At 44.5% G+C, this 13881-nt stretch overlaps 1 protein-coding gene across 1 annotated transcript in view; it reads left to right on the forward strand.

The window, feature by feature from the left end:
• PKP1 (plakophilin 1) overlaps positions 1-13881 on the forward strand; it is a 39514-nt gene that overhangs the window by 13765 nt on the left and 11868 nt on the right. Inside the window, exons 3-5 of the mRNA XM_088534541.1 lie at positions 3168-3595; positions 11287-11431; positions 13065-13272. Coding sequence (XP_088390667.1) covers positions 3168-3595; positions 11287-11431; positions 13065-13272 — 781 coding nt within the window. The remainder of the gene's footprint in view (positions 1-3167; positions 3596-11286; positions 11432-13064; positions 13273-13881) is intronic.

Consider the following 13881-nt stretch of genomic DNA (forward strand, 5'->3'; position numbering starts at 1 on the left):
CATCTCTTCTCTGGATGGCAGAATATCTTTGTTCTTCCTTACTGCACATCCTATCTCACTGATTGCTGCATCAGATAAAGGGATACCAAAGGGAGAACTGGCTGGCTAAATACCTGAAATGGGGACACAAATGTTAGTTTGACAAAGTTGTGCTTAAGACATGCCCAAGGCTGAGCTCAAGAAGGAATCTGGTCAACTACATTTGCAAGAGGATTCATAGAAACAATTTGGCAGGCAGATTCGAAATCCACTGAAGCTGACAAGAGACTCCTCATTGATTTGGAGAAGCTTTGTATCAGGCTCTTGCTGCAAAAAAAGGATTCTAAGATACCAATTAGGTCCGTGCCACTTGAAAGAGATTAAAATTGGCTCAGCCAAGCATCTCGTAGCATCAGCAATAAAAGTCATGCACTGACTTTGGTAATGAGCTTCACATCACACGGGAACTATTTTCCCATGAGTTTGCAAAAGGCTTCCCCGCCCTGCTAGGACCTGCACTAACTTGCAGCTCCGGGCTCCCTGTGTTGCAGAAAGGAGTCTTTCCAAACAGGCGGTCGCTTTGCTTCACCCTTCTCAGGGCTGGCAGGCAGGAGAACAATGCTGTATGCCACTATAAAACCTATAAAACACAGCAGGAAATGCAGAACTGATAATTCCCACCTATAAACACAGACACATTCACGCCTTTCCTTGCCCGTTCTGTCGCCAGAGCTCTGATGTGAGTTCACTGAAAGCAAACAATAGCTTTAGCTAAATAGTAAGCTTGCTGAATTGGTTTCAGCAAATGCCCAGAGGCTCCACATCTCTGCCAAGCTTCTGACAACCCTACACAATCATCCCAGCTTATACTGACTCATAAAGAAAAATGGCAGGGCTAACATCTGGCAAACTGCTGCGCTGACCTCCAGGCAGCCCTCCGAGACCGGCTGCCCCACTCAGCTGGTCACGGGCCACCAAAGGACCCTCCTTCCATGGGCTTGTTCCACACTCTCCTCACGGTCCTTGGGATCTCCAAATGCCGCCTGCAAGTAGTAGAGATCATGAGGATAATTTTACCCTGTGAAGGACAGTCATTCACTGTGGAGGAGATCATGGCTTTGGTGAAAGTTCATTTTGCTCTTTCTGAGATGGTAGATTTTGCTGGCCTCAGCAGCAGGGCCATCCTGGAAATTTTTGTGGGCCTCCACTGCTAGGGGAGCCCAAATGCCTTGTCCTTGCTTTGGTTATCGCATGCAAATTTGGTTTTCCAGATCCCCAGGAGCTCTGCAATATGCACCAAACCTGTTATCTGCCGTTCTGCAGTACTAACAGGTTTTTTCTGTGTTCACTGGAGTAAACACAAAGGGAATTTGTCCTCCTTTTCTCCCCTTCCAGCAATTCACTTACTTAGATGCAAACCTGCTGAATGAAAATATAAAAATTACTTTGAATTTGGGCTCAAGTGACAGAGTAATCTGAGTATCAGAATATACTGACTAAAGGGTTTCCTCTTACACATGCCTAACATATAACCTGTTCTGAGAGTTTTCAGCCGTTACTCACCTGTGCAACTCTCTGGGAAACAGCGGAGAGGATTCACTGCATTCCTGAAGATCAGTTTGTTAATGGAAATATTTAGCTTAATTAATTAGCATAATGACAATTCTGCAAAGTGTTAGAGACAGAAATGATGCTGACTGAGCTCAAGGATGAGATGAAATGAGAGAGAGTAGCAGGAGACAGGGAGATCCTGCAGAGGACCTGATTCTGTAATTAAGATTTCTATCATTTCTATATCACAGAATGTTACCGAATACCAGTCTCCATCACATGGTGTTTCTTCATTTGAAAATCCAGATTTGTTCAGAGGGGCACAGGCATGGGCACGTCCATTGCACCAGGCACAAGCTTGTGCATTGAACCTTCATGGAAATAATAGGGTACCAGGGTTGACTTTTCCAGCCCATGGGACCTGTGGGTGGCTTGCGTAGAAAGAGGCATCTGTAGCCCATATGGCTAAAGTTAGGTGAGAAAACACCCCCTCGGCCACAGTCTTTTCCTGGATCAGCTTTCCCAAGATAAACCTAAGGGGGATGAGTTCCATGTCACTGTCTTTATTTGGCTCTTCCTATGCCTCTTTGCTGAATGTCTTGGGGATCTACTAGCCAGTGTGCTCAGGAGAGTAAGGTGAAAGAACTTGATCTCTTTAGGTAAACAGCATTAGAATATCTTTTTTATTGTTATTATATTTCCTTTCTGGAGTATACACCTTAGTGACACATCTCTGACCTGAAGACATCCATGGAGGCCCCCAAATGTCAGGACTGACATCCAGAAGCTTTAATATTGCAGAAGAATATTGGACCAGTCCTGATTTGTGGTGTACTTGGGGAAATCCAGAGTGTCTTTGGTGAAGTGGTGGAGTCCCCTGGACAGAAAGCAGGACAGATAAAGCCATTGTTTCATTTGATCAATTTGATTTCTTTTTTACTTTCTTTGTTTCTTTCTTCCTTTTTTCCTCTGTTTTATTGACTGTCCTTTCTTACTGCATCTTCCCCCTTGTTCTCAGAATATCACATCATGTATGGTGTTACTACATGCCTTGCAATGCAGAAGCAGGTACTCATTGATTTGTTAGCACAGTGGGATTCAAGGCTGCCTTTTCACCATCTTTTCCCTCCCTTTTCTCCCTTCCTAAGGAATATTCACATGGAAGGTGCACAAAAGAAGATAAAGGAAATTAAAAATAAGGACAGGCAGTACTGAAAGGGCAGAAAGGGGCACCATTCCCTGTGGTGGCAAGAGACGTGCCATGGCATTTCACATGACAGCTCCTCTACATTTATATGGCTGATAGGTGAATGTCTGCTCCAGGCACTGCACATAAACCCTCTCTGGCCAGTGGCAGGGATGAGATATGCAGGGTGAAGTTCAGCACCTCATGAGGTTGATGCCTAGAATTAGTCATCTCAGTGCAGGGCAGGTTTGTGTGCGATGCCTGGTATTCCCTGCCTCTGTACAAGGAGCCTGGCACTGCTCTTCCTTCCAGGCTCGTACAGCAAGGGGCTGGTTGGGAGGCTGGACCACAAAGCTGCTAAGAAACACAGCAATTGGGCATGGAGTGGGGCTTGACACTGCTGATCTTCAGCTCAATCCTTTCCTAATTTTCTTGTTTTCTTGTTGGTCAGCTGTACAACGGGACGCTGAAGCGGGATGCGGAGAACAGACGCTACAGCTCGTACAGCCAGATGGAGGGCTGGGGCAGCAAGCACTACAGCAAGGCTGCTGTCTGCAGCCCCGCCAGGGCCGGCAGCGACTACTGCTTCGTGCAGAACATCAAGAGCAGCCGCAGCGAGCCGGACCTCTACTGCGAGCCACCCCGCGGCACGCTGAGGAAGACTCAGGTGGGGGGCCGGGCAGAGCACAAGGCAACCTTGAACCGCCAGAGCATCTACAGCAGCTGTAGCACCCAGCAAGGAACTACCAGGACAAGTAAAAAAATGCCAGCGCGGGCCCTCTCCTGCCCCTCCAGCAACAAAGCCGATGTGGTCTATGCCCAACCCATGATGAGCAGCAAGCAGGACGTGGTTTACGGACAGGCTCAGTCCAGCTCCAAGTAAGTCTCACACAGTGGGATTCATCTAAATAAATGTAGACATCTGATATGGAGGCTTGTCCATCTGAGCTAGTGGTTTGAACTGCTTTCTGGAAATCTGTTCGTCGCCGGTGCAGAAAGTACTCATTCTTGTGCTGCAGGAGAGCGTCAAGTAGGTCAGATGAGTCACACTCTTAAAGGGCTTATTTCTGTTTGCTGACTGTGAATGGAGACCAATCTGACTGACTCAGTGCAAATGTCTCTGTAACATTAGCCAAGATGATCCCCTAGTCTCCAGTGGTATTATCTTACGGCTCCTTTGTAGGATGAAAGTGGGAAAGTGAAGGGAAGAAAGGCCAGCTTGCAGTTTAGGTGTCTCTCCTGCTGCCACTCCACTCTGATTTGGTAGAAATTCCTAGTAGAAAGCTGAAAAAAAATAGCAGGCTTTGAAGGAATCAATTCCTTGGGTTCAGGACTAAGACCAGAGCTGAGAACTTGCTGAGCAGCAGTGTTTACCCTTCTGTCTTTCTATCCACCCCTTGTTTCATTCCCAGAGAGGTCTGATTCACATTCGGGGAAATATGAGTCAGAAATTGGAGAAAAACAAACAAACAAAACAAAACAAGTAGCCTGGTTGGAAGGATTTACCAAGCCTGCAGAGAAGAAGGAATGGAACTTGTACGTTTTGTCCTATCTAAAGCATCCAGCCCCATCAGGGTTAGGAATCATGCAAGCATGGAGGATTGTCATTTGTGTCTCACTTAGCAGCAGATCACTTCTTGTAAATGTTGCCTGCAACAGTGGGACATGTAATACACACCACAGAGTGCAAAACAGTTATTCCCTGTGCTATATCTGTGCACAGCTCTCAGAAAAAAGAAAAGGTGAGGTTTTGATGACATTACAGGAATGCTAATTTAAAGCTGCCTTGAAGCTGTCGTCTACGCTGACACCAAATCTGTAGCATGATCCTTCTGCTCACAGCAGTCCTAGAAGACATTTAGCTCAAGTCCATAACGTTTTACTCACCTAGAGAAAGAGGATCTATGTCTTCTGCAGGTGTTCCCAGAGGCTTCTGCCCTACCTTTGCCAAACCAGTGTCACAGAGGGATTGCTCTGTGCCAGTCCAGAGATTATTACAACCCCTCCACAGGCATGGCAGGGTGTCCTACAAAATTTGGAAGCTCCTGAGTTCATTTCTGGTGATCTTTGGTAACCTCCCTGTGTTATGAAAAAAGGAATTTTTATTTCCAGGTTTCTCCATGGCTTTGGTGAATTCTTTGCTCCACCCCCCTCATTTCAAACTGCATAGGGGACGTCAGTCCCACAGTGTGTATGCCAAGAAACATTATTTGCCTGTTTTCATGTTGTCTTGAAACCTTGGCTTTCCATGTGCTCAGTCTCCTTAAGTTTAACACATGCAAAATCAGCCCTGATCACCTCCAGCGTGGAGCACTGGTGGTGTCAGTTTGCTCCTCTCAGAATCTTTGTAACTCCTGTGGAATGGAAGGCAGAGGCACTGTGTAAACTAGAAGTAACTTGTCCCACGGAATTTCTGACTAAAGAGTGTAAAAGTGTGGAGGGAGTGACAGATGAATGAGTGAATGTGGGATAGTTGCTGCTTTTTGCACAGGGAAAACATTGATTCGAAGCAGCTCATTCCAGGGGGGCAAACTTTCTCCAAAGAAAATCCTACATTGCAGAACTCACAATTTCAGCCTTGGTCATTGCTTTGGAAAGGTCACTTGAAGAATAATTAGGTTTTCTGCAGAGAAGGAGAACTGCTGTTGTGAGAGGAATATTCTCCAGCACCGAATGCCCTCTGGTTAGGGAGTGGTTGCATTTATACACTTCTCCTGGCTGGGGGCATTGCTCATCTGGCCGAACTGGTTCTGATGGGGAAACGTCAGGCTTGAAGTCGTAGGCCCAACAGGGGCTGTGTCCCCTGAGTAAATCTGATCTGGCTGGGTCACCCCTCCCTGCTCCCAGTGAAACTAACTGCAGAGCTGGATTACTTTGGGGAGCAGTTTGTACAAGTGATTCTGCTCCTTACTCAAAGGAGCCGAGCTTGGCAGCAGTCATCCTTATAATTTTGGAAACTTATTAAGGAGTTGTCCTTTTTGAAAAAAATTACTGATTTGGAAGGCCAGTCCTTCTTTGAAAGCAGGTTGTGGCAGAGTTGTTGTTAGCCTTGGTCTGGAGTGTGGTTTGGGGGCTCTTACAGTTAGGACTCTGCACTCTGCCACGTAGGACTGATTCCGTTTGGAGAATTCTGTACTTGGAGATATTGGTCTTTATTTGGGTGGCCTGATCGTTGGGTAGGGACAGGTTTGCTTGTAGGCATCCTATTATTAACATCTGTGTTCAGGAAGAGCTTAGCTGGGTAATAACTGGCTGGTAGAACTCATTTGGGGTTCTGTTCTTTCTATTCTAGTAGTACTTAAGGTATGAGTTTTTGTTTTTAGAACCATTTAGGGCTATTGTGTGTTTAAATTTCTTGCATTCTATCTCTTGTGTAAGTGGATAAGATGTCCACAGTTTGGCTTGGCAAATCATACCTGTGAGCAATGGTAGTGTTAGACTATTTCCAACCTTTCAGAAGTAATACGATGGGATAATTCCTATTGCTATAGGAGTGATGATGGTGGGATCTGAAATCCAGTGGATCTGTCTTTAATACAAGTCTGCTCTGTAACACGGTGACTCTGGATGGAGTCAGTAGTGGTTCAAGAGCTCTTCAGATGCCTCATGCTACATGTCTGATCTTCTGCCCAGAGAGTGTGAGATGCAAAAGGAGATATTGGGTACTCTCAAGTAGTGATGTTAGCGTGTGGGTATCAAAATATATATCTCAAAATATAGAGACTGAGCAGTCTCTATAGCAGAAATGTATTTGTTCACAAAGTTATTTAATTCTAGAGCTCTTCTTGGTTCTGTGGTTGCCCCCTTTAATTGAGCAGGTTTTCCATGTCTACAGCATTTCCTTTTAAGAAACAGAAAGTTGTCTTGGACAAACATTCCTCAGAAGAGGCCTTCCTTATACAGAACAAATGTCAGCTGAGGAAAGTACCTTTCCTCCAGCTAGATGATAAATAGTTTAACACCAGAATGCTTGTTGGCTTATTTTTTTGGTGGCAATCTTGTGCCATAAACTAAAGCAGTTCATAGGGTTTTATTTGCCCCAAAATGCTGGCTCTAGTGATGCAATCTGAATTGCTCAGGTCAGGAGGCTATTCCAAAGGTACTAGTTTTCTTTTGGAAATGTCCTCCCGAAGTATCTTCCTTTCTACCACCCATCATTAAGACACTACCTCTGGGAGCAGAGAGGGACTTGGTCACGCTCCTTTTGGACATACTTCTCTGTAGCTACTCAGGGGCTTTCTGGTAAGTCTTTGTGAGCCAATGTTATGTCAGATTTGCAACAGTATCTCCAAAGTCAGCTCCTCTGGCCTGGGCTCAGAAGCTTGTGCATTATTCTGGTGACTCCTAAAGTCAGTTCCCCATGCACATCATCCACATTTTTCCAGAATGCAGCATTTTTGGAGTAGATATTCTTATCTAATAGAGCCAGAGGGGGATTTCTGGTGTCCATCCCCTTCTCCCCAGCATCCTTCCCTTCTTTGTACTCTCATGGCCTCTTGCAGACCTGCAGCCTTTCATGTTGGGAGGAAAGAGCAAAAGTGGTTTCAGTAGCTGATGAAGACTAGGCATATTTGCCTGCTCTTAACCACTTCCTCTGATTAATGGTATTTGCTTTCCTTTTGTCATGCTCCAATGACTGTGTGCCATCTTGACCTAGCCAGCCTCTAGCTAAGTGACATATTGCGATCCAGCATAGTCAGAAAAAAAATTCTACACCTTCCTCGGTCATCAGGTAGTGGTAACTAGAACCAGCAATAAAGCATGTGCTGTATAATGTGTCCTGGAAAACTCTGGCTCTTTCTTCCCCTCGAGCTGAAAGTTAAGGTACAGGAAAACTATTGCTTCCACTAGCTAATTTTGTTTTAACTCTGCTTCCAAATGTGTTGCATTGCATCCTTCAGATACCACACACACAATCTGGGCTCTGTCTAGGTTGGTGATATAGGCTGAGTGTTGGTCTGCAACAGTGTGTGCAGTAATCAACTAGTTATGTGCATGTCCCTCTATTTTTGATGCCTGCATATGACCAGATTGCCCTGGGTTCTTGCTGCAGAGATGCATGCACAGGCCAGTAGGGCTGAAATGTGAGGCAGGTCAACAAGTTACCCTTAATAAAGTCAGCATCTTCAGAACAAACACAGGTGACTGAGTAGCAGACACTACTGTCGGGTCAGACCAGTCTCACCCTTTGTAAAGGATTCAGTATTCACATTTGTAAAGGCGAAGAGGTGAGCTGGGGAGTCTGCAGCCATTCTCCAACTTGAGTATTGCTGATACTGATCAGGAGCCATTAATGGACGTCTGCAATATGCCTTGTCTTCTAAAATACCCCATGACCACATTTTTAGACCTTGTTGATGGATTTCATTCTGTAATTCTCTGTGGATGGGAGATAGAAACTAAACTGTCTCTAGAGTTCACATGAAAGTGAGTGACCCTCAAGAGACTAGGACAATCCTTTGGATTTTTGATGTTGCAAAAATATCATTCAAATATGACCATATCTGCCTATGGCAACACCGGCCAGCCCAGCACAGGCTACAGCAGTCTCTGTGAGCTGCTGCTGGAGTTTAGAGGCAGTAATTGTGTGTCCTGTAACCATTCACTCCTTGTCAGGAGCTCAGGCTCCATGGATATACAATAGGCTGCAAACACAGAGAAAATATTGAAAAAAATCAAAAAAAAAAAAAAGATTAGGACCAAAGGAGATAAATATCAAAATTTAGCCTCTTTCAGGCTGTGCCATACAGTGAAAGCAGAGCCAAGTACAAAGATCGGCATCTTCGTTTTGTTTTGTCCTTACTTGAGATAAACTGCTTCTGAAAATGACAGCTTTATAGTACTGGTCCAGTGTGATCTGGGCTTGTCTGCACTGTGTATTTACATCCAAAAGACCTGCAGAGGAGCAGTGCATGGTGCTGTCCTGACAGGGTCACAGAGCAGGATTGCACATGGTGAGGATGTGCAATCCTGGGTTTGGTGCCAATCTGTGCCCATCTCCCTGGTATTCAGGCATGAAGCAAATCCTGAGGGAAGGCTCCAGCTGGGCTCTCCAATGCACCAAGGTCTTGGTGGAGAGTTCCAGTAGCAAACGTGGCTGCTCAGCAAGGAGTATGGCCTTTAAGTTTGATTTGATCGGATGTCCTGCAGATGCCCTAGAAATTCTCGGGTGCCCTAAAGAGATGCAGTCATAGGTTTGAGTGTCTTCACTCTCAGTTTGCTAATGAATAATGGAATTTCTTAGAAATTTCTGTTTCCTCCGCTCCTGGGACTCATAACCTTAATCAGATTAGCACAAACCAATTTGCTAATGAAAAGTGAACCAAAGGCATTAGTATCAAACTAATGATAGAAAATTTGCCCTTCTGTGATACTGATCCTTTTAAGTATTTGTTTCCCTTCCAGACCTGAATCTGATCATCTAATTTGTCTCGTTGAATCATTTCTAATTGAGGTCTCTCCCTGTTTTGATTGCTTCTTTATTGTGGAAGAACAACAACCTTTGGAGTTCTCCCTACCAGGCGCTTTGGCCCGGGTTGGAGATGGCCACAGCCCAAGAATTTCTCTTGGAGCGGGCTGTTGTTCACATAGTGTTGAGCTGGTTAGGAATATCCCTCCCTGGCTGATGAACAATCTCCCTATTAGCACGGGCTGTTTCAGGGTGATTATATTCTTGACTAGGAGAAATCATTCCTTCTGACTTCTCCAATGGCATGACTGAACCTCTCATTCTCTGTGAATTTCTCCTGTCAGTGATCTAGCAGAGGAAATGGGTTCTGCTTTGCCTGTGAGGAACTGGACCTGACTGCTGAGTTTTTCAGTGCTGAAATAGGGTTTGTCCCTCTTGTGCAATGAATGTGTTGAAAATTGCCATCCTTGAGCAGCTGGACTAGATGGACATCTTTCTCATAAACAAATGCTTGTGGGTGAGGTTTTCCTTGATGTTGGGAATACACAAAAAATAAAAATCAAGAAGTATAACCATGATTAGATATGCTCCCTCCCTCCTTCTCTAGTCTGACAGACCAGGTCCATATTCTCAAAGGCAAAATCGCTTTGGTGCCACTCCTGTGAGCCTGTGGGTGTTTCAGCAGTGTTGTGTGCCTGAGGGCATGGAAAGACTAAGGGAAAATCAGAGCACTGTGAACCTAAAAACTACTAAATCGAACCCAAGTTTAAACTCTAGTTTAAACATTTCCTTCCAATTTTCTGTTTCCTCATTTCAAGCTTGATGAAAGTTTATTGGAGCTAAGTTTTGATAACAGTTCAAATGACGAAGAACTGTATGATGAAGTGATATGATTTTATTCTTACAGTAGAAATGGAAATGGAATGATATTCATCTAACCCTGGTCACTGAGAGCTTAATGTCCCATTCAAGATCACTGTCTCAGGTTCCTGTATATCAACAGAGGTATCTCCAGAGGGAAGGTCCTCTTATCTTAAGATGTCTAAGACATATAAGCAAATTGTTCTCAGGAATCACCAATTTCTCTTCTTTCACTGCACAGGTTCTTAGATGAGTAAGTTAAACTGGATGCAGCTTTACCAGTAAGGGTAGGGGAGTAAATACTGCAACAGTCTCTGCTGCTGTCTGCCAGCATCACACCATTATTGTTGACTTTCGATATTTTGTATGACATTTGTTATAGATCGGTGGGGATGTTTCATTGGCCTGTGCTGTGTTGAGGTGAGAGTCTTTGGATACTTAAAGACAAAATATCTGTTTATAGTAAGCTGCTGATCCTTTCTAGACTTTTATTTTTATAGTTCTTTGCCATAATCAAAATGAGTCTGCATGTGCTGTGCATGATAAGTCAGTCCCTCCTTGTACTATTTAATGCTTCAAATGTAATAGGTTCCTTTAAAGATATTACAAAACTCATCAGTCTCAGCTGAACCCGGAATGAGGAATGATACCAGTCAGGCAGCAGAACTGTTAGATCATTGTCCTAGTGAGTCTCCCACATTTTTTGATTTCATCTACTCTTAACAAAGTGTTTCCTATTTGTTTTCTATCACTACTTAAATACTAATAATCATATGGGATATTTGTTTTTGAGTCTTCTCAGTCCTGAATTTTGTGATGCTGTTTAGTTCATATGAATTAATGCTTCCATGAGATGAGACCCCAGCTGCAGGCCTAAGAGACAAGGATGCTAAAAAGAAATAATAGCTTTTTCCAGACTAACTGATATAATTGCAAAAATAGACAAGCTCTGTGGTTCAGAGCCCCTTCATCAGCCTCCAAATCTCTACCTTTTTCTGTTGTATGTTAGCTTGGTAGCAATACTGCTAATGACAGATGGATTTGCTAAACAAGGGGACAAGTCTTTAAATGTTTGCATTTTTCCCAAGCCCTTCATCCCTGCTCCAAGCCAGAGCTTTATAACCTTCCTCTGGATTCTTTTTTGAGACAGATATGGGTGCTAGGGGTGCACCTTGTTTCTATGGTGATGTGATCATGTTTTCATTTTGTGTTTGAAGCCTTCCTACTAATTCCTAGTACTGAAGTAGTGCTTCTGTCTGTGGCTGAGCACCAAATCAATACTGTGTTTCTCTTATCTCAGAATCTGTGGCGATGAAATAGACGGCGGTACAATGACCATCCAGAAAGCCATACAACTTCTGTGCTCCTCCGATGACAAATACCAAGCTATGGGTGCTTACTACCTCCAGCACACCTGCTTCCAGGACGAGTCTGCCAAGCAAGAGGTGAGCTAACTTCGTCCTAGTTCTTCAGTCACGTTGTATGTGAGGGCACACTGCCTGGATGACACTGGATCCATCAGTGTCCAGCATCCATAGCTCCTCTTCATTTTGATTATAGACTCTCAAACTTTGTTAGTCCGACATAGGAATTAATTAAGTGGATTTTTAAACTATTAGTTGCTACTTTCTCTTAATAGCAGTGGGATCAGGATTTTAACACAGACACAGATGGATTTGGGTGACAGGAGAAGCCACCAGAGGAGAATGCTCTCCTCTCCTGCATGGAGCCTCCTCTCCTCTTGGAACCAGCTACACCTGGTTTCACAGGAATCTTCTGCTATATCAGCACTGCAGTGTCCAAGTCATACAAAATTACCCCAAATCCTGCTGCAATCTTTTCACTGTGCTTTGCTCAATGACATTCAAGCCATCCACCTAATCCATTGGGTTAGTCAGGGGTCATGTATAAAGATACTTAATCAAACAGAAGTGCTCCTCATAACACAGCTTATCTTTCTTCTGTTTTACTCTCTAATTACTATTTTTATGGCAATACACAGCAAAGGAGGCAGCTTAAAGAATGGCTCTGCTGTAGCAGCACTCTCTTACAAAAGTTTATCCCAATCCTAGCCTGTTTGCAGTCATGAAAATGTAGATTTCTCCTGATGGCATCTGTATAAATGTGGCTTTTTATTTTCTGGCATAATGGTGAAGTCAGGCTGGCACAGTGCATGAGCATAACTTTGTCCCCAGTGCTGCTGAACTGAGTGCAGGGACCCCTGACTGTGTTACAGCCACTAACTGTGGTGTGACCTCTCCCTTGGTTCCTGTTGAGAAGGCGCTGGCCTGCCCCATGGCTTCGCAGAAGGAAAGGATGTGTTAGAGCAAGTATACAGTGAGTCATCTGAACACATGATTGTTTTGTTTCTTTTGTAAAAGGCCCTCGTTCATTATCTATTGTCAGCACATCTTCAGCCAATAGGTTTGTTTGTGCAAGTAGGAGCTCCACTGGGGCTTCTGTCTCCAGTAGACCTGGCGCAGGAAGGATTCCTATGGCAGGAAACTTCATTATTTCGGAAAGCCTCAGCTGGTGGAATTCACATGGCTTACAAACCCTCCCCAGCATGTGTGTTATTTCCTTTAGGTCTGGATTCACTTCCCTTTCCAATGTAGTCTGACGTACTTCCCATTTTGGCACTAGAATATCGCCCATTACATCTAGTTGACCTCCAGGGCATTACACTGCCACTGCTACCCCTCTAGTTCGACCTGTGAATTTAGGATGTAAATAAATTACCATGTTGCATTATTATATTGCTATAGATGTCTTTTGCATATTTACAGGGCCTCATTTTCCCCTGACATAAACTGATGGAGGTAAGTGAGAGTTTATGGAAGCAAACAGTTTTATATTAGTGAAGGATTTGGTCCTTGGCTCGTATGAATCCATTATTAAAAGATGATTTTTAATCTCTAGGGCAGCACCAGGGTTCCCACCACCTATGCCATGAACACATTTTTTGCAAGCTCTAGCCATTTTTTACTGCCAAGAATATCTGACTGTTACAGATTTCTTTCTCTGAGCAATGCTCTGCACACCACATTGATGGTAACATTTCTTTTTTTCATGGCACAGGTCTATCGTCTGGGGGGAATCGCGAAGCTTGTTGAACTGCTCCGCAGCACAAACCAGAACGTTCAGCGAGCAGCAGCTGGAGCCCTCCGAAATTTGGTCTTCAGGAATCCAACCAACAAGATGGAAACACGGCGGCAGAATGGGATAAGGGAGTGTGTGAGCCTTCTCCGGAGGACGGGGAACACAGAAATACAGAAACAATTGACAGGTGCAGTGCAGATTGCCAAGGCCCCCTTGGCTGGTGTCAGCCCAGATATTCACTACACCAGCCTTGAGCCCCCCAGGAGCTCACCTACCAGCAAGGACCATGTATGTGGTCTGTGTTGCTCAGGACTCGGAGGCCATGTAACAAACAGGAGGATTTATGCTCCTGCTGCATGAAGTGACAGCTCAAAGTATAAGGCTGTGGAGGTACTGGCCCTTTGATATTCTGCAGAGACTTTCCATGCCACAAGTGTCCATTGGGGCTGCATGTGCCCCAGATTTCCCTCTACGAGTGTGGTAGCCCAGGCATTCTCATGCCTTCTGCAGCCTTGGCCCCTGTGCTGTTCTCAGGGAAGGCCCAAGGCACTGGTTACCCTCAGAAGGTCAGGCAGGTTGTATGGATGGTGTCCCAGCTTTTCTTGAAGGATTCAAAATCCTTGAAGGAATCAGGACCTTGAAGGATTCAGGTCATCCTCAGCAGTGCTTGAGATCCTGGGTTTGAACCTTCATTAGATCTCTAAAGAGATGCCTTTCCCTTGCTAAATGTATGGCAATAAATACCAATTTGGACAGGAAGAATACTCAGATGCCCACCTGCACATGTTAAAAAGGT

Source organism: Tinamus guttatus, unplaced genomic scaffold (assembly GCF_059628265.1).
Source record: "Tinamus guttatus ecotype Peru unplaced genomic scaffold, ASM5962826v1 Tinamus_guttatus_pri_ptg000563l, whole genome shotgun sequence".
NCBI lineage: Eukaryota > Metazoa > Chordata > Aves > Tinamiformes > Tinamidae > Tinamus > Tinamus guttatus.